The 21218-nt window shown below is 41.1% G+C and overlaps 1 protein-coding gene across 2 annotated transcripts in view; it reads left to right on the forward strand.

The window, feature by feature from the left end:
• Positions 1–437: 437 nt before the first annotated feature.
• LOC134640951 (lissencephaly-1 homolog) overlaps positions 438–21218 on the forward strand; it is a 39830-nt gene continuing 19049 nt past the window's right edge. The window contains exons 1-2 of one of the 2 annotated variants that reach the window (XM_063493059.1): positions 438–621; positions 7904–8238. In XM_063493059.1, the coding sequence (XP_063349129.1) occupies positions 8207–8238 (32 nt within the window). In that variant the 5' untranslated portion in view covers positions 438–621; positions 7904–8206. Of the gene's footprint in view, positions 622–1650; positions 1758–7903; positions 8239–21218 lie in introns of those variants that run through there. The other variant, XM_063493060.1, reaches the window with a different exon arrangement.

The following is a 21218-nucleotide window of genomic DNA, read 5'->3' on the forward strand; positions in this document are numbered from 1 at the left end:
TCTCAGCTGGTACAAAAGAGGAACAAGTAACAACACCAAAAGGGGGAAAAAATCAAATTTCAGCAGCTGCTGTCAGTCAAAGTAAAGGTTTTAAACATGGTACATATTTTCATACTCATCAAGTTTTATAAGTAAAACGATTATTTATAAAGCTTACTAAGATGGGGGGGGGGGGGGGGGGTAATAAAAAGGAATTTACCTGAGAAATGTCCTAGAATTGGCGTGTAAAGTACAAAAAATAATTAAAGCGCTAAATAAAAAAGTGCCCTTCTGTGAGTTTAGTAAGTCTCTAAATCACTCATGACATTTAGGACAATTTCCTCTATTTAAAACATACTAATGAGGAGCCGCAATCTAAGAGTTAACAGGCAAATAAAATAACGACCAAGGGCGCGCGCGCTCCTGTGATGGCGTGAACGCGAATTCCGCGCGCGTACCCGGCCGAAGTCGAATGCGGTAGTGTACGAAAAAAAAACAAGCGAGCGGAGCCGACAGGAGACAAGACGGCCACAGTTTACCTCCACATCATAAGACCAGGTTTTGGGAGCGGAAATTTCACGCCCTGCCGGGTCGTGTTGCCGTCGGAGACGTCTGAGGATACTCACGGCCAGGAACAATAGGGTGAGTCCGAGCAGTTTTCATTTATGAAGCCGGCGACGGTCGAAGGAATCCGTCGTTAGGTGGGGAAAATGACGATGTGGCTGCAGTCCGTGCACCTCCTTTCTGTGCCTCAAAATGGCGGATAGGCCGCTCTGGACTGGAGCAGCAGGTACCCTGTCAGTGGGAGTTTGTCCTTGTGTGCCGACAAACAGCGCTTGAACACTGGCTGTCATTTAAGCCGTTATTATTTGCTGTTTTAGTTAAATGTAGATACTTGAGCTGGAATACAAAGTACGGTTTTGATTGAAGTTAAATGAGCGAGCTAACTTTCTGGAGCTAACTTGGCTAACGTTAACTTTAGCTGAAGATAACCTGGAATAAGATAACGATAACGGCCGGCGTTGTGGTCAGGTAAGCCGAAGTAGAGTAAGTTTGGAGAAGGTTTCAGTGATAAGGTATATCAGTGCCAACTGTGCTGCTTATGGCGTCCACCTTAAGTTAGTAATAAGTAATTAGCGTAGTTAGAAGTGCAGTAACTGTGCCTGTCAACCTAGTCTCCTAGTCTCTGCAGCATGCTTGAATGCATTTCCAAGTAGAGGGTTATCCTTGGAAATGTTAGGCCTGTGTCTCGTTAAAACACCTGACCGCCCGCACCGTGTGGTTCTGTTGTCGTTAACCGGCGGTGCAGCCCCGGCGTTAGCATTTGGAAGCGGTTGTGAGTGACGTTCAGGCGTCTTGTGGTTTATTGTGTAGATATTATTGTGTTTCGACATCAGTCAGCCCAGTTGCTCCCGTGACCTGTCACCGGGTGCGTTTCTCCCCTCTCTGGTCGCTGTCACGCTGCTTGATGGATGCTCGGCTGAGGCAGCTCCCATCATTGCTGTCACACTCGTGGGCTGCTTCACGCCGTGTGTTGTTGGCACGGTGTTTGAAAATCAGGGTGGAGCACGCAGGAGGAGGCGACGTGTTTGCATGTGTGCCTCGCTGCCGTGTTTTCTGTGTCTCGTTGTATGAATTCAGAGTCTAGTGAAAACGGGGATGAATGCTAGTCTTTGCTCTGGCAGTCTCATGGGGGAGAGTACGTTGTCGCTACTTTGCGTGAACCTTGTTTTCAGATCGGATAAACCATTAATTTGAGCTAGGATCAGCCACGCCTGGTAAGTGTCCTGCAGCTGATCCTGTGGGATGTTGATATTTATTTTAGAAAACGGCATTCAACACGTCTTACACTCCATGCAGGTGTTTGCGATTGTGTTGTAGGTTGTGACAGACTTAAAAGGACTCTCAATTGCAGCCATTTTGAGGAGCAATGCAGTTTTTGACAGTAGCGGTTGTTGGGACCTGTCACGTGTAATACTATTATGATATGCACACACTTATCTCTTAAACACTGATGCCAAATGCTGCAAATTTCTTTGGTCTTGTTGTGGGTGAAAGTTGGCCTGCTATTTGCTTGATCTGTTTCTAAATCTGCACAGTCCACACGAAGTTTAGTGATAATTTATGCAGTTTTCTTTCAATGTCAGAAAAGGCAGATATACAGACTGTCCATGATGTCAAAATAGTTCAAAGTTCAACTTTTAGTTTAAGAACAGCAGCTTTGTATTTGTATAAAATATACAGTGTGCTGAGCTGGTTTTTACTTGACAGCGCTTTTTTTTCTCGTCTGTGCTGAGTTTTTATCAGCAGTTGATTTGAATAAGTGCATCTCTGTAGCCAGGCCCCATTCAGTACTGTCAGCACTGGAAACACAGCAGCACCAATTGTGTTTCACTGCAATGGGAAGCTTTAGAAATTGCTTTTAGTCCATCAGCAAAACTGCAAAGAGTCACTGATGTTATGGGGTTGTCATCTAATAGTTGTGTAAAATGTGAAGATTTTTGCGAGAAAGGAGCAAAATGTGCCCTGTTTTTTTTGTTTGTTTGTTTGTTTGTTTGTTTGTTTGTTTTCTGTCAGCAGAGAGTATTGAGGGAGGGAGAGACAGAGAGAGAGGCTGTTTGCCTTTGCTATAGTGGATGGCTTACAGTAGCACAGAGGTTCACCTTCCAGACAGCTTGCCCACTGCTAAGCTGACTGGTCATTAACCAATCTGCCAACAACAACTGCCAGTCATCCTACAAATGACTGTTTTCACACGTTGCCAGATATTCTGCTATACTTTACAGAAAGTATTTATGTTGTAGTGAGACTGTAAATGAGTTGTAGAGGCTGATGCTTTGATAGCAATCCACCATTTGTGTGATAGTCACCATAGTTGCTTGGAGAATTAACCTCTGCTCTATATTTATAGTCTTAATAATTTCAGCCAGTAGCTTGTTGGTGTGGAGGGATTCATACATGGTTTATAACAAACCTCTTTGCTGTTGTATAAATGTAGCAGGCTAACTTGCCTCAATGGTGTTGCTCTCGCCTGCATGTTCAGCGTCTTATTGGCGTAACATTGATCTGTTGTCCTTTACAGCTTCCTCTCTGTTTAGTGTCTATCCCATTCTGTGGGTGTGGATGTTGGGGTGTGTGTGTGCTCTTCCAGAAGGTAAAACAGCTGTTTGAGAGCAAGGAGTAGGTTTTTTTTCTGTCTTGTGCACTACTTAAATATTTTTGTAGTCATGCATTTGAAGCCATCTGTAGAGATCATGCTTCTCCTAATGAAATCTCCTCTATTAATCTCAGGAGAACTATGCTATCTTACTACCCATGTAATTTAATAGGTTTAAGTGACTGCTACCAACCCGGTTAACTAAGACAAGCACCTCGTGGGTTGTAGCGGCTGCACGTTGGGAATCGAGCCAGATGTTCCCCCAGTTGCAATATCAGTTAGTGGTAAAGGTCTTTAGATGGTCTCTGCCTGAGTGATTTATCAAGAACAGCCATTCACAGAAACTTAGCCTTTGAGTGTTATTAGAGTGGAGAGTATATTTCCATTGTGTGTCATCAAGCTTGAGATTTCTTTAATTATCTGATTTTAAAAACCTCTATTTAGTCTTGTCAGGAAGCAGTCATCTCCACAGCGTATTTCCTAATTTTATCACTTTGTATGTTAAATTAGCCAAAGTGTGTCGACATCTAAATTACTGCCTGTGTGATAAGCCTCTAATATGTGCACATTAGCTGTTAAATATATTATGTTTATTGCTCTGTTGAAACCAAAGTCTTGAAAACATCATATTATATCTGCTTCAGTAGCTAAATGTGTCAGCGTGTAAGTGTTCAGGTCATATGACAGCGTCGTTTTTGATTCAGTTTGCATGGTTATGAGATGTAAAATCACAGACCTGTTCAAAAGACTCTTATGCATAGGTGTACCTCCTCTTCGGTAAAGTAGTTTAGCCTGGTAGCCATTCCCCTTCTGTAATTCAGTGACTTTTGTCCCCCAGGTGTTGACCTGGATTTTTTATGTTTGGTCTGTGCTCTTGTATGATCAAGCTTTGCCAGCCTTCTCCAGCCAAACTTGACTGTTTCTGCTGTATTTTAACACTTCATTATTTCACATGATTGATAATAGTTCTTTTTGTTGTTATGGAAAAATGCAGTCTGTGATGTTGTTCCCAGGGCATGTGACGTGGACTCTGTAAGAGTAAATGATGGTGCTCCACATTCCAGCTGTTTGAGATGTTTGCCTTTAAAAAAAAGAAAAAGAAAAAAAGGCTGTGGTATTTTTGTTTCTCCTCTTTTCTTTCTCTCTCTTTTTTTTTTTTTTTCTCAAAGAATACATTTTTCGGGGGGGGGGGGGAGATGATGATGATGATGACGACATAATGTCACAACCAGAGAGCTGTGAATCCAATGTAGCAGTAGGTTCGCGACCGTCAGCTTTGTCAGCATTGCTGCAATATTTTGTGACAAGTTACTGGAACACTATTTCACATGTGACTTTAGACTGTGGTATTTTTGTTTCTCCTCTCTGCACGCCATAGCAGCTTATTCCTTTGTTCAGACACCATGGGATGGGTAGTCAAAAATTTTGTGCATACCTCGTCTGTAATATTTGGCTGGCAGCATAAGGTTAAGTCATAGTGTTATGGTGACGTGTCTGGACTAGATATCTAATTAGTTTGGGGATTTGTCGTCGTCTACGTTGTTTTCTTTGAGTCTTTTTCTTTTCTTTTTTTGGTTGACATTTTTCCTCAGGTGTTTTTTTTTTTTTTTTTTTTTTTTAAAGTGTGTAGATGCCAGCCTTGGGTTAACTGCTTCAATGCAGCTTGTGCGCAAATGTTTGTCTGAGATAGACTTGTAGTCAAGACCGCCTAAACCAAGACCAAGACAATACCAAGACCAGAGGGTATCGAGACCAAGACAGACCGAGTCAAGACAAAGTCGAGACGAGACCAAGACCGAGACAAAAAAAGTGTTTAAACTGCAGCCAGATGCTGCTTCGTTTACGGGTGTCAGGCATATTTATGTGTTTTTGCGATGCACTCGCACAGCCCTCCTCACCGCTGTCTACTGTCTCACTCACTTACTGAGAGGACAGACGCGCGCTCTACTTGACTGTCGCGTCTCTCACCCTCTCTGTTTTTCACATAATGATATTATCCTATATCCTCGCATGTGATTGGCCGCAATATGGAGGGATCGGAGCATAGCTGAGCCACTGTGTGAGAGCTGAGCAGCGAAAGGAAATTAAGTGAGGAGCTGGTTCTCGCGCAATGGGAGTCGACTCTTCTGATTCACTACAAAGCACTCTCTAAGCACGGCTCTTAGAGCTGATGCTTTTGCGCATGACACATTATCAAATGTTACGTTGTGTGTCATGGATACTGTTGACTCCAAATCTCCCGACCACTATGTCGATCTGAGACAGCAAGACCGAGACAGTGAGACCAAGACAAGACTGAGGGATCCGAGACCAAGACAAGACCAAGACCAAAGTCTGTCGAGACCAAGACAAGACCAAGACCACGTAAAAGTCTCTAGACATCCAACTCTAGTCTGAGAGGTCTCAGAGGTAACAGCCAAGAGGCAAACTCTGGAGCTGAAAAATGAAGCAGAAGCAAAAGTGCAATAAACTGCAGTGCTTCTAATGGCCACTTGAAGCTGCCTCCAGAAGAGTTAAGCACCCATACACTCACATGTTAAAATGCCCAACTTAACAGCTTTAAAAAGCATTTTTGCAGCCTGGTTCAAAAATGAGTTTGTCCTCTGTTGACAGTTTACCCTTGATAACTCTGAGTGGGGTCATTTTTACTGTAACTCATCTACCAAGGTAGTTATTTAGGAGACTTTTGAAGCATTTTAATGGATTATCTGAGTAATGTTATGGTCTGAGGTGTGATACAGACTGTTCTGGAAGTTTGCATTTTACTTATGGTGAGTGAATTTTAGTATTTTGTTTTAGTCCATTATTTTAGTACCAATTTGTGTGTCTGAGCTAATGAATGTAGCTGGCTAGAATAACTGGAGGGCCCCCAATATTTTATTTATTTATTTTTATTAATGAGTAAAAACACTGATTGGGATGGATTCATTACATTTGACTGCTGTTGTTGCATTCTTAACCACAAAAGATGCTGAGTATGTACAGTACACAGTGTTCATTTAGTATGTATGAATTGGTCTCCTAACATCAGATAATCTGTTGGGACTCGTAAGCAAATTGAACACATCTCCCAGTCAGCATCATTAATGTAAAGGGCTCTGTCATTGTACAGTTCCTGGTCCTGCACAAAGACAAGACAATCACTGGGAGGAAGACGCATTACCATTATTGACTGCCTTTGAGCAGATTTATAGATGCACCCCTGGCTGCGGCTCATACCCCTCCCTTTCCATCGAGGCACAACATTTTGTGCTGAGCCAATTAGCCTGATTGTGCTATTGTGCAAACATTTTTGCTCGATGCTGAAGCCGCAAATGAGTTTTTCAGAGAAGGGAGTCCTACACATTAATGGATACACACAGCGATGAGACCTGCCAGCAGTGCAGAGAGACGTATCGATATGTGGCGGATGACCTGATTTTCGCACACAATGGCAGTTGCGAAGGTTGATGCATTTGGTGCCTTTTTTGTGTGGTAGTTTTTTTTTTATATGGAGGGAGTGAGGGAGACTTTTTTTTAGCTTCAGTGCCTGCTCATTAGAATATTTTTGCTGCGCTCTGATAGAGTTTTTGGTTAGCAGCCAGCACGCCGTAAGGCACACACAGTCAGGGGTAAGCAGACATTTGGACTGCTGTCAGGTGGTGACATCAAGGTCCAGAGGTTAGCTGCTGGTCACGTTAGGCTGTGTACTGTTAATCAGTTTCTCTACAACATATGAATATGAATAAATGAATAAGCAAGCAATACAAAGTAGTACTTTAACAGGTTGGTCAGTCCTACATCTGACCAACCAGAATTATTTAGCTTTTCTCCTTTTTTTCTGCAAACAGAAACACAGTGCATAGGAGGACTCTTTTCCTTGTGGTAATGCAACTCCTGCATCTAAAATCAGCAATGTGATTTTTTTTTTTTTCTTCATTGCAGCTTCCTGGGGTGTTTCTATTCCTCATCTCTTCTGTAGCCAAATAACGGTTTCTTTTACTGCCTGTTTCCCAGGCAGCAAATCTCATGTCTACTTTACATTGTTTTCTGTGTCTGGAAGTCCGCCTTGCTGTAATTTTGTCAGCTTTTTGCAGGTGTTGAAGTAATTTGGCTTAGTTTGTACCTTTTGTTTAGTGCTCTGGCAGAGATTTACTTAGGCTAGTCCCAGTAGATTAAGAGGCTTACTCTGTTGGGTACCTGGTTTGTTAAAGTGCTTTTTCAAGACAATGATGCAGTATAGAAATAGTCTTCATCGTGACATTCTTAACATTTCATTGACATTTATTATTCCTCAAATAAATACTCTAACCCTGACAATAAATTTATTTTCCCACTACCACTGATGGATGTTTTTTTAAACCATGCCATCAGCCAAGTCAGCTCCTGAGGTGATATCATAACGAGATGATGGGGACAGGGAAGTTTGAGCACAGCCGTTACTCATACTCGCTCTGCCATGTCCTGTTTTTCTTTTCTGTTGGCAACCTGGGAGGAGAATGTGGGTCAGCTCTTGTATGTGAACAGAGAGGCATTTGCTTCAAGAGCAGACGAGAGTTGTGTCATGACAGATTGTGCAGACAGATAGCAGAAGTGGATGAAAATATTTAAAAGTAAACAAATAAAAAAATCGAATGAATGAGCAGTTTATGGAATGATTTTTTTGCTTTATTGTTCAGTTTTTTCCATCATCGCTGACAGTGTCTTTGCTAAACTGGTGCAGCACACTCTACATGTTATCCGTCATGCATACCTAATGCTGACTTTCTCTTTTTCTCTCCCCTGCAGATGCAGCATACACTCAGCTGGTGACTGGTCTGCAGGCTCTCCATTTCTTCTCCCCGGAGTCAGCCAGCTTTCGGGGGGCAGATTCCTGCGACCCTCTTCTCTTAATCTGAGTCTTAGTCTGGACAAAACTAACCTGTCATTGGAGTACACCACCTGACCTAATCTGTGTTGCTTGGATCAGCACAGCTCATCTCCTGACCGAGGAGAGCGCAGCAGCTGCACAGGAATCACCTTCTTCTTTTTTTTTTTCTTTTTAAAAAAAATAAATAAAAAAATCCGGCTCCGCCCACACTACCCGTCGCGATGGTGCTGTCACAACGTCAAAGAGATGAACTGTAAGTTCCCAGCACAGCTTTCAGATTTGAAACTTACGGATTTCCGCGCTGTGGTTTGTTTGTTGCCATCATGTGATCAGACGTGTTTCATACTCGTGTGGCTCTTACTACGGAGCAGGATGTGGTGCTTAGGATTTTCAGGGCAGACTACCATTTCCATTGGTAACTTGCGCTGCAGACCTAACAAGCTCATGCAGAAGCCAGATAAGAAAAAGATATCCCGGGTATGCTGAAACTGCTTTGTAGTCTGCGCTCTTGAACAGCTGCCCAGTACGACCACAACCTGCTCATATTTCTGTGCAGTGAATGCATTTAGCAAAGGGGTTATGGCAGCCCGTTATTCTGATACCTAATCACATGAGTGCAAGTTATAATGCCAAATACCCCGACAAATGGTGTTGGTGTGAGCTGGCTACATTTGAGCTTCATTCGTTCACCTGTCCCAAAGCAAAAGACACTGATAATTTTTAAATGGTTAAAAAACAAAAAAGCCTGAGACAAATGTCCTTTGTTGTGGTTGTAGACTGTTTACTTCCAGGGAAGGATGTGTATTGACTACAGGATTCAGTTTAAATGGTTAAATTTAGTAAATGTTTCTCCCCTCGGTAACCTGTCAAGATTAATCAATAAATGGTTAAAGGTTTCTAAGCTCCCCTGAGGCCTGAAGCACAAATTTATTGATCGACCACCTCTGCTGCCTACCCCTGCCCAATGTGACCTTAGAAAAGCTTAGACTGCCACCTTTGGCCCACAGTACATACACGGAGATCCAAAGAGTTTGTGTATTTGCGTTCTGCTCGCTGTGAGTAGTGATTCCACAGAGAAATCATGCACCCAACATAGCATCATTGGCAGCGATGTGGTACACAGACAAAGACATGTCTGCTCATGTGCTGAGTAGAATATAGGGAGATGGGAAGAGTGAGAGGAGCTGCAGTCTGTGGGCTTGGTAATTAGCACCTCAGGCAGGGATAAAATGTTAAGGCATCTCAGTGTGAGATAGAAGGTCATGAGCAGGAGTTGAGATCATCTTCCTGAGCTTTAGTTGTGGAAAAAATATCCATATCTGTGCAAGTCAGGAGTGTCTAACTTGCTTTATTGCGCCAGGTGATAAAACCCATTGTAAAATAATATATGATAGAATAGGGCTGTGCGATATGACCAAAATCTCATATCCCGATATAAGACATCTATCGTCCCGATAACGATATAAATCACAAAAATGTAACATTTTCTGTAAATTCTGTGAATCTCAGGCAGCTCGACTTGCGTGAAGTGTTTCCAGCTGTGTTTCCAGATGTACTTGGAGTCGAGTGTTTTAACCGATGCATGAAACGATACATTTTTAGACATAAGTTGTAACGGCCGCCATTTTCTTTGTGAGTATTTATTACACAGCGTGCTGCGGGGAAAAGCCTGTTCTAACATTTGAGTCTAAGGTTTATTTTTTAGCACCTGACGGCTCTTTTTTGCTTCTCATCCGTAAATACTCTGCATACTCTTTCACGTGATTCAGTTTATTTTGAAAAGTCTCAACAGGATCTTGAGCTTTATTGTGAAAGGTTTATGTGGAAAATAAACAAGCGGACACGCGATGGTTTTACTGTCGTTGTTGCTAATGACAACGCATAAAAACAGGCACTTGTCCGTCTGTAGCGTGGTTATATTAAATATAAGAGAAAGAGAGAACTTAATTAATGAAATTAATATAGCCACTACAGTGACCATCAAAACGATGAAAAAATATTGCCGTAAACAGTTTATTTTGCGACACCACGAAACAAACGATAGCGTAAAATGAAACGATAGATGTTTTTATATCGTCATCCGATATATATCGTTATATCGAACAGCCCTATGATAGAACACCATCCACTCAATATTTTTCTCTTAAAGAGTAAATGGGCACATTCTGAAAATTTTCCCTCAGTCATAACCAAGATTTTATAAAAATCATAAATTGTAGGGCCTACCAGAAACACTAGGCCAAACTGGACCCTTTGGCAGGCTAGTTCTGGCTCCCAAGTTACATCTTTGCTGATGGAATTACTATATTAGAGCCACATGACAGATTTTCCTTTGTCTTTCAATGAGGTGAAGACCTTGTTGATGGCCTGGTTTGTTTTGGGTGTTTGTTTGTTTTGTTTGTTTTGGGTTTCTATGTTTTTTTTTCTAACCGCCATCTTGCACTGTCATTGAAAAATGCATCACTGCATGTGACAAGGCTCTCAGCATTCCTCAGTCTTTCTCTGTGATTAGCGCTGTGGGAGGGGTCTGTTGGTATGGAGAGCTCCATTGGAATGCTAATCTTTCGTGCTATTTGCTATTCAAATTAAGCTGGCAGGACCCCCCCCCCCCCCCCCAAACAAAACAAAACAAAAACCCGCTTTCTTTTTTTTTTTTCCTTTCTCTCTGTTGCACAAGTTTCTACCCCCAGTGGTATACAGGAAACTGTTGAGGGACCCCCTGAGTTGCATTCAAGCATCAACGAATCACATTTGTTAGTGATGTTGCTTGGCTCAGATGGTGCTCTCACTGATGCAGGCATGCAGTGCCCTTAAGATGTCATTTCCCAACTGACTTTCTCATTTTGCGAAGCCTGCTTGGAAACCAAATGGCCCGTTTTGAATCCAAACAAGGCGGTAATGGGAACAGTGACCGGCTGATTGTCTGCTCTTCACACTAATTTTTCATTGGGCCCCCTCCTTTCTTTGCCACAGCCCTGTTTAGCATTAGGCGCCAACCCAATAAATTTAGTTCCCATAGCATTCAAGCATCTTCTTCTTTTCCCTCTCACGGTTCAAGTGTTAAAAGTAACCAATCGACTGGGGGGCAGTAAAAGCACAGCTTTACAGTCTGTTTTTGGAAGAAATATTTTTGCACATTATTCCTCTTTTTTTTAAGATGAATAATCTTTGTCAGCACCATAGTCAGATGCCGTGATTGCGCAGCATCTTCACAACAACTTTTTTTCTTTGTCTTTTCTTCTTTTTTTTTTTTTTTGCTGCCACTGAAAAGCCCATTTGTGTTCCTTTCCAGGGTCAGGAGACTTATCCCCAGCAGCGTGTAGCAAAAATAGATACAGAACACAAACTATCTGCTCCCCTGAAAGACCTCGGAGGCACTTATGTGCAAATGGGCCTTTGCTTTTGAACTCTTTTCTTTCTTAAAAAAAATAACCAACTCCATGTCTTGGGCAACAAGATGGTGCATGTGATTTTATTTTTTGTTCTTTTTCCACCATGCCCTTGTCTATAAATGTGGTGACATAACAGATTAAATGGAAATTCAAAGATATGGAGATAAATGCCACAGGCAGTCAGAACTGTGGTATAAAGAGTTCACCGTGGCTCAGTTTGATCATTAACAGGACTTAGATCATGTTTACCTGCCAAGATACTAGTCCTCTAAGTCCCAGTGTTCACGCTCATTCAAATAAACTCAGTTATCCGATGACTCCTGCTTGTGTTTTGGCTTCACTTTGAAAAGCTGAACCATGGACGAAGAAAATATATAGTAGTTTGGATATAATGTAAATGTTAGTCCAAACTGGGATTATTTTAACGTGGGTAATGGTTATGAGAGACCAGGTTTAGAGATCTTATCTCGAAAACCCTGCTAAAGCAGCAGCAAGTCTGCTGCTTTTCCATAACAAAGACAAGGAATTATGAAAGCACATTGCTTTGTTAGATTATGGAAAGCTTTTAAAATGATCCGCTGTTGTAGTGATTTTTAAAAATGGCTCATTTGAGAGTAAAACTTTTTGATAAAACATGCTCTTTATTTTGTAGACTGTGGTAAATGGACTGGTTCTTATACAACGATTTTCCATTCTACTTGTGCATAGGGCAGGGCAATATGGCCAAAAATATTTATCACGATATATATTTAAAAATTTCCGATAACTATATAACTGATAATATAATTGACACAAGACAAAATACTTTACAACTCCACAACTTTATTAGTGCAAAAAAAACCCATCAATGTATTTTCACTTAAACAAGCAGCCGTTTTTTATGTGGATTAAAGGTATATAAAATTTTAACAGTGGAAATGCAAATTCCTTGCTGACAGTTTAACCAAAAGGCATTTCCAGTGGAAATTGGCTGACATATCCTGAGCATAACCATGTATAATATCCACAAAACTTAAAAAGTGGTTATACACACACAATACGGTAATATTATGTTGAAGCACAGTACATATTACTCTGCGAAGCTCCTGACTACGGTAGCTGTAATGCTCCGACAATCCATCAAGCGGTGCGGCATCGTAGCTTACTGAAGTCGTACTAAAACATTTTTTGACAGATTTTTGAGCGCCATGTATCACATAAAATCGGTCCGAAGTCAGTAAGCACAACCAGAATTCATACATAAGGCGCACCGGATTATAAGGGGGACTGTCGATTTTTCAGAAAATTAAAGGATTTTAAGTGCACCTTATTTTCCGAAAAACACGGTAATAATGACGGCCCGCTAGCATGCACTACCACAAATAGTGCTTTGTTGTGTATCTGACGGACGAAAACCAAACCAGTTCCACACCACTAAAGTTGCACCATTTTTACAAACCAATTCTGGTTCATCTGTTTTATTCAACGATCCGCTTTCGCCCTTCTCATTCTCCGTTGCCGCTATGCTTTTTGCGCCATGTGCGCATGAAAACAAAGGCACTGCGCATGCGCGTTCTACCCATATTCTATCGTGATTTTCCATTTTCTTATCATTGCCTAACATTATACCGGTTTTACCATGAACGGTATGATATGGCCCAGCCCTACTTGTGCACTCAATTTTTTTTCATATAACATGTTTCATTCACCCATCATTCAAGCACTTTTTTTCTACATGTGAGCACTTTCTAACATTCACACACATCACGAATGACCACACGGTAATTAACACATAATGCACCAACACAATCAATGACATCAGCCAGTTATGTAGGTGATGTCATAGGCCTTTCAAAGATTCCCCGCTGAAGTCTAAATCAGGCCTAAATCATTGCAGGGTTAGAGATGTGCGTGACTAGTCCAGTTGATATTGCTGCCCTTGCTAGTTGTCACTAATGTTTCAGTGTGTTGTCACTTTTTGATTAGTCAGTCTGATCTGTATCCTGTTGTTTAGTTGTTGAGTAATTTAGTTTCCAGAAACATTCCTGCTTGGCAACTAATTTACTAGGCAGGTAAGGTGATAGGGTCCACGGCAGGTTACCTTTTTACCTTCTGATATCCACCACTGTGCTTGTCATGTCTGGTTTGGTGACAGTCAAAATGTACAGTATGCGTTTCAGATGGAGCCTCGCAAACCAATGGGCAACATCACATGACTACGAATAATTTAGAGAGGGTGCATATTTAAACATAGCTGTGCAAGCTAAACGAGAGGTTCAGATTGATTGCGTGTCGCTTAAATCAGTTAGCCTTTGCACTTTTTGTCAGTTTTAAGTGTTACTGTACAGATTTGTGGCTTATAAGTCAAAGGTCCTTCCTTTTTCATTAATTGAACTTATTGGATTTGTTCTGCCCAAGTTGGGTCCAAAGAAGTTGTATTTTGCTAGTAGATAAGTGTTGAGCGTGACAGATTTTTTTTTCCCTCTCCCTTCCATGGTGGTGGTAGTAGTGAGCAGGAGGTTCTCCAGCCTCTCTTTTGGTTCTCAGGGAGCTGAACACAGCTTGGTGCACGGGTGTGTCAATCAGATTTTTGCGCTGGCATGACAGCGCTCCCTGTTTTGTGGACCATCATCTCTTATCAATTAAGCTAGTTAAGACAGTTTCAGTTGGTTGAAACCTCGATCGGTTGCTCATTTGAGTTTCCAGTGGTTTAGTTTACCTAGACTTTTACTGTCAAGAGTCAGCATTAATTTTCTTTATAGACCCTCCCTGGTTTCCTCATTACTTGTATTTCATTTCAGCCAGACCTTTCTCAGTGCATTTTCATAATGCATCATATTTATTAGCAGTATAATAATTATTCAAATCCAAGGTACATTCCTAAGTAAGACAGATTTGTGGCTCAAGACCTCTACCACCAGAATTCTCCCATAGATTTAAATGGAGGGCTCTCTAAGTGCCATGTGTGTCTCTGTCGCCTATGTCGTGTCTGGCTTTATTCTGTGTTTATCCAAGGATGAATTATGCACAGCCTCACTGGATTAAAGAAAGTTTGACTTTGGCTTCAGCTCAGTCAACAAAACTCCATCATTGCTGTTTGACAGAAAATGTGTATATGCCACACCCATTATAGAAAAAAAAAAACCCTGCTTTTGTTTTCTTATTTTAACATAGACACCTGGTTTCCACACCCATGCTGCTTTTGATCATAAAAGCCATCTGCTTCTACACACCCACAGAAACGCACAAAGAAAAGTCAATGTCTAAAGTCGACATTTACTTAAAATAAATAGATAAATATAGAAATATGTTAGAACCTTCTTCTTTTCTGAATTCCAGTATAGTGGGGTTTTTCTCCTTGGATTTTTCTCATGGCTTAAATGATAATCCCCACAAAAAAAACATTCCCCTACCTGTTTCACACTCAAGCTGACTGCATTGTGATCATCATCCTTCTCAGAGGCTTTGTGATGACAAAGATGGAAATCTATCAAAGGGTATTTCTGCCTTTGGGGGCTTTTCTCTGGGGCTTCCCTGACTTTCAGAGGCCTTACCATTTTAGGTTTGGGGAGGATGGATTATTATTTTAAAGAAATTGTTAGTAGTAGTAGTAGTAGTTGTTGTTGTGTTAAATCATGTTTTTTCAGCTACTGTCTTCATCATAGTTGTGAAACAAAGCTCTGAGCCCTTATTGGCTTTTTTGGGTTTTTTCACTTGCGTTTGATCCCTTGACGTATATACGTTGTGCTGTTGCCGCACAGTCACACCCAGCAGAGCAGTGTTCCCAACATTGGTCCTTTCTTTAAAATGGTTACCCCTTTCTGTGTGTTGAAGGAAAAAGTAGACCTTTACAGAACAGAATGAGGTATAGCCAAACAGTCTTTAATATAGTGTTCAAGTTAGTGTGAATCGAATATAAATATTAAAGGCAACATGGAAAGTGATAAACTAAATCACTATTGGGAACACATTTCATGCATGTGCATACATCTTCATGTGCAAAGTGTTTATCTTTGCATCTGCATGTCGGTGTTACTGGTATTTGCTCACTGCAGACTTGGAGAGGGGGGAGTTTACCTGATTGGAGTGTTTTCTCTTCTTTGTTTGACCTTTTTATCCTCTTTAAAGTTGAAGCCATTAATATGTTGGATATAGGCTCAATATTTATATATGTGCTTGTTGTTTTTATGTTGATAGATAAATGTCTTATTGTGTTTACTTGGTTTAAAACAAAAACCCTTAGGTGGTTTGAAAAGCTTTCTATGACAGACAAAGCCCTGCTTCTGAAAAACAAGGGTGGTGATTGCCTGAAGGTGCCAACCAAAGCCCAGAGCTCTTCTTTATCAGTCAAGTAAGAGGAATAGAGCGGTTTTCATAGAGCTAGATTTAGCTGGGAAGTTATGCAATCTTGTTATTTATTTATTTATTTATTTATTTATTTATTTATTTATTTAAAGTTCTCACTGAGAAGTTACCACCTCATTTAATATTAAAGGCAAATTTAGCCCACTGCTGCAATTCTGCTTCATGTTGCTAATTGCCTGCAGCCTTATTGTTTAATATAAACACTAATCATAAAAAACAGGGCAGTGCTGTGTGGTGATGCAACCAATGTCTTTGCTGTTTGCACAGTGATCATCATCAGACAAACCAACCACTGACACAGCCTCTTTCACCTTTAGTAGCAGTCAGAATACCAGAAAAATCTCTAGTCCAGCTGAGATGCAGCGCTAGTTGAGATGCACATAGCAAAGAGCTGTGCTGTCTTTTGAAGAACATAACACTGTAATATGAAATCCAGGGGAAAGTGAATTTTGAATATGCTAAGATATTTTTCAGAGTGTAGACCTGAGATGTGGTCTGTTAAATATTTATCAGGAGTCTTGAAATGCAAACGGGCCGTAGGCAGAAATGGAAATATTCCTTTGTGAGGGTTTTTTGTGGTTATACAGCAGGGGGCAACATCCTGTTCAACCAGCTGTAGCTAATGGAGCTGCTGTGTAGTGTGTGCTGCATTGTAGGTTAAATGTATTCTAATCTGTGCCTTAACAAGAGGGTGTTTGTTGGCTGATTATTTTCTATGCTCTGCTGTAATCACTGGGCATGTCAATAAATTAAATGATAGCCACACATTTATGTGTGACGTGCTTTATGGAGTGTTGCGTTCAGTTTTTCATACTAAACTAGCTAATAATCTAAAGAACATTAGTCTGATCTGAAAAATCAGGAACAAGAATTAACAACAGAACTCTGTCTGTAAATGGTGATATAAGAGTAGAAAAAAAAGCAAAAGAGTTTGTGATTGGAGTACTCTCCTCTCTCTGGTGTGTATCTTTTTATAAGGAGTTTTGTTAAAGGAATTGAGCATAAAATCAGGATGTAATCCCCCCCCCCCCCCCCCCCCCAAAAAAAAAAAAAAGTTCTGATCTGGTAGCATTATTAAATGAATAAGCTGTATCTGACTCTAAAGAGAGGGTTGTTAAGTTGGTAAAGACTGTCCTTTACCGTAGGGCTGGGCCATATCATACCGTTCACTGTAATACCGGTATAATGTTAGGCAATGATAAGAAAATGAAATATCGCAATAGAAAATGGGTAACATGCGCATGCGCAGTGCCTTTGTTTTCATACCCACATGGCAGAAAAAGCATGGCGACAAGGGAGAATGAGAAGGGTGAAAGCGGATCGTCGAATGAAACAGATGAACCAGAATTGGTTTGTAAAAATGGTGTGCAGTTCCACACATTCAGTGGTGTGGAACTGGTTTGGCTTTCGTCCGTCAGATACACACCAAAGCACATTTTTTGGTAGAGCATGCAAGCAGGCCGTCATTATTACTGAACTGATTTTATGTGGTACACGGCGCCCAAAAATCTGCCAAAAAATGTTTTAGTGCGACTTTGCTAAGCTACAAAGCCGCACCGCTTGATGGATTGTCGGAGCATTACAGCTACTATAGTCAGGAGCATCGCGGAGTAATACGTACTGTGCTTCAACATAATATTACCGTATTGTGTGTGTGTGTATAAGTTTTGTGGATATTATACATGGTTATGCTCAGGATATGTCGGCCCATTTCCACTGGAAATGCCTTTTGGTTAAACTGTCAGCAAGGAATTTGCGTTTACACTGTTAAATTTGTGTATAGCTTTAATGCACATAAAAAAAACAGCTGCTTGTTTAAGTGAAAATACATTGATGGGGTTTTTTTGCGCTAATAAAGTTGTGGAGTTGTAAAGTATTTTGTCTCGCGTCAGTTATATAATCAGTTATATCGTTATTGCAAATTTTCAAATGTATATCGTGATAAATATTTTTGGCCATATTGCCCTGCCCTACTTTACAGTCATATTGCTTTCTCCTTTTCCTGCACATTCACATCATGCGTAGCGCTAATGGGTATAATAAAAGCTTCCCAACCAGCATTGCACTTTACCAACATCCTTGATATAATGTCTCAAGTGAAGCTAAACAAGTGAGGAGACTTTAGTCATGTTGTGTAATTTGACTACTGTTTGCAGTCAAGTGAAAAACTAGCAAACAAAGAACAGTTGTTTGCCTAGAGGAGCTGGGAAATACCTCCAAACTGCTCTTTCTTTCCTGTTGGCTTGTTATTGTTTTGGCTGTCCTGCTAACGTCCAGCGTACTGCATGGTGAAGTTAATGTTGGGCTCATAGACCAGCATTTTTCATTTAAAACCTGAGCGACAATCTTTCTGTGCAGTATTACTTAGTTAGTATGCTGACAGCGGTGTTATAAATCTTTAATAAAAATATTAAATGAGAGCAATAAATATTGGGTAATTGAATAATCTGCTTTATTTGTTTGATTTAGTTTAGCTTCAGGGGAAGCTGTGTTCGTGCTTCTCATTTCTAAAAGGAAGCAAAAGTGGAGTGGGAACTGCGAGGAAGTGATGTCACTGGCAGACGAGCTGGATGCCTGACTCCCTCTCTTCTCAGAAGGATGAGGTCATGCATCTCTTCCTCCTTCTCTCTGCATCACAGGCTTTTCTTCTGGGACCATCAAGCATTTGTAGCGCCTAAGAAAGCGTAGAGGTTTGATGAAGCATGCCAGTATTATAACCCACGTGAGGCTTGCGTAGGCTTTTGCTTAATGACACTAGATTGCTAACACTTGTAAGCAGATGCTGGTGTGAGAGTTTCTGAATAGTTTGTGAGTGATTAATCTCGTATTTCATCCCCTGATGTCATCACGGAGATCTCACTGAAGCAGGGACTTCCAGTGCAGGCTTTCAGGCCATCTATTGTTCTTGTTCCTCACTTCTCTCTGGCCTGGCTGTCCACGTTACTCGCCCTGCCCTCGTTCTCACTGTCTCCTTATCGCGTCATCTAGCTGTGGGCTGCTTGTAACCATGGAAACTCTGTTCTCCTTCTGTTGATATTTGTACACCTCCCCATTTTTTCTCTCTCCCCCATTCTCTTTTCATCACAGTCATGAGGATTATAGATGGTTAAAGACTCTTTTTGTTTTTTCTTTTTTCTTTTTTTTTTAAATTTGGCACATCCAGTGTGAAGTGGCGGTCGTCAGCGCTGCATCCCCTATGCTGATGACTGATTTGAGCAGTGTGGCTCTCTGTTGACCACTTCTGATCGTGTGTGTGTGTGTGTGTGTGTGTGTGTGTGTGTGTGATCCCTCCCTTTGTTCATTCGTTTGGCTGTGTAGCTGTTTGTTCTTAGTTATTTGTCATTCTTTATTTCTTTTTCGAGATATCCTGCTCTAATATTGATCATGATCATTTAACACAATAAATTAATATTTTAAATATTGTGTGTTTGTAAAACTTTAAAGAATAATCTGAAACTGAAGTGTTTGTTAACAGCTAAATTGATTTCACTAGTCTTGCTGACGAAAGTCTGTATTTCCATCACTTTGGTCTTAAGATCAACTAATGTAGCTGCACCCTTTTGGAAAGTGTGATGCTTTGTTATAAATCCAGGAGACCTAATTCCTTTAGAGCCACTCACTCCACTCTACAAAGGTCTGAATGAGAGCACCATTGCTAAAGACAAAATGGTTATTTAATTTTTATAATCTTTTCATAATTGCCAGAGATTTGTGTGGAACGTCAAATGCACAGTCCTGCTCCACCATATGGTTTACATATAAATAAGTGACCTTCTGCACCTTCTTGTGATGCGATAGAGATCATGGATACATCAATCACCATATCAAAGGCATCCTCTGTGCCTCAGCTCCTTCTCCTCCTCACCTGCTTATACACTCAAGACTTTGTGCTTCCCCCCTCCCTTTGGTTGTCTTCTAGGCTTTGAACAGGCTGTCAGAGGAGTAGATAACCTCCTGCTAACCTTGAGCCTTAATAAGGTCTGGGCCTGTTGTCACAAGGATTCTGGTGGGCAGAGAGAAGCGGGTTTCTGTGCTCAACCCTGACCGAGAGGGTGCAGGGGGCACAGGCTGGGCTGACAGATTGTACCCCCCACACCCCCGTCACATTGGCACCTCAAAGCAGTGCCTGCCTGACAGCTTGTCTGGCATCTCCTGGCATAAATGGTGTGCAAAAGAGCAGGAGGACCCAGAAAATATTGTATATCAGTTTAAAGAAATTTGCATTTCTTTTTAAGGCAGTTCAGTTTTATATCAGTTTTTGTTTGGTTTGGTAGGTGATATAAGACTGAAGGTGGAGCTGGAAAAGGTTTAAGAAAACACAAATCCAAATTGACCCTGAAGAAAAGTCCCCCCAATCTTAGAAAGCACATTTAGTGATTTCAGTGTTTGAAAGGTGCTAAATAAATAAACTTGCCTTGCCACTTGCCTGATCATGAGCTTTGCGCTTTTTTTGTTGCTCATTGAGTTTAGGTGGGCAATTCACAGTTAATATAAATATAACATATGCTATTAATGAAAAACTACTTGAAAAAATTGTAGCAACAGAAGCTGATCAGTTCTTATTTATGCTTGCAAAGTCAAACTTTAAATGGACAGGCTTATTGAACACAGTATAATGGAAATTTGTGTCTTTAGAATTTGAGGTCTAGCTGTGATGGTTTCTAGATGCATTCATAGATGTGGTGGGACACATTCCTGTTCTATCCTGAGATCATCGGGGGTTTCTGGTCCCCCCCTTGCTAAGGTGACCCAGCCAGGATTAATCAAGCCCTGACTTGTTTCCCAGCAGCATTGACCCACAATTGGACCTTTTGATTCAAATTCACCTGGGGGCCCTTTGTGGAGATTTGATGGCCTTCACCTTTGCAGCACTTCTGATGCCAAAAAAGGTCTAGGTCTTACAAGGGGAGCAGGCAGCTAAACATCAGCATCCCACTTCTATGGGCTCACAGTACATTCTCCAGCCGCTCCTCCAGCACTGATTTGTCAGTTCTCAGTACTTCAGCCATATGCATTCATTTGCTTTTTCCATGCAATACTCTTGGGAAACTGTGAGGTTAAATAGAAGGACCTGCTTGGAAGAAACTTGTGTGTGTAAAACACCTTGCCTCAAGAAGGTTGGTGTCACAAGGTCTGGGAACTTCAGCTGCTTGCTCAAAAATGTCCGCAGTTCCCAGTCTAATGCTGAAGAGAGCAGGCTTGCTGATGGTTTAGAGTTTGGCTGAGGCTTCTTCACCTCCACCAGGTGAAGTACATTCACGTAGTCATGCACTCATCAACCAAGTACAAGTGCACACACAAACCAAACATGAGTATGTGGGAAACTTCGGTGAATGGGTCAGACAAGCAGTGACTCTATTTCTTCAGTAGTGAATCAAATGTCTGTACAGCACCTCAATAGTAAAACACAATGAAACACCTGCATGGCAGTGTCCACATTGTAAGTGGAGCTGTACTGGATAATAAATGAAGGTCTGATTAAAACATTATCAAATTG

The sequence above is a fragment of the Pelmatolapia mariae genome, linkage group LG14 (genome assembly GCF_036321145.2).
Source record: "Pelmatolapia mariae isolate MD_Pm_ZW linkage group LG14, Pm_UMD_F_2, whole genome shotgun sequence".
Classification (NCBI taxonomy): Eukaryota; Metazoa; Chordata; class Actinopteri; order Cichliformes; family Cichlidae; genus Pelmatolapia; species Pelmatolapia mariae.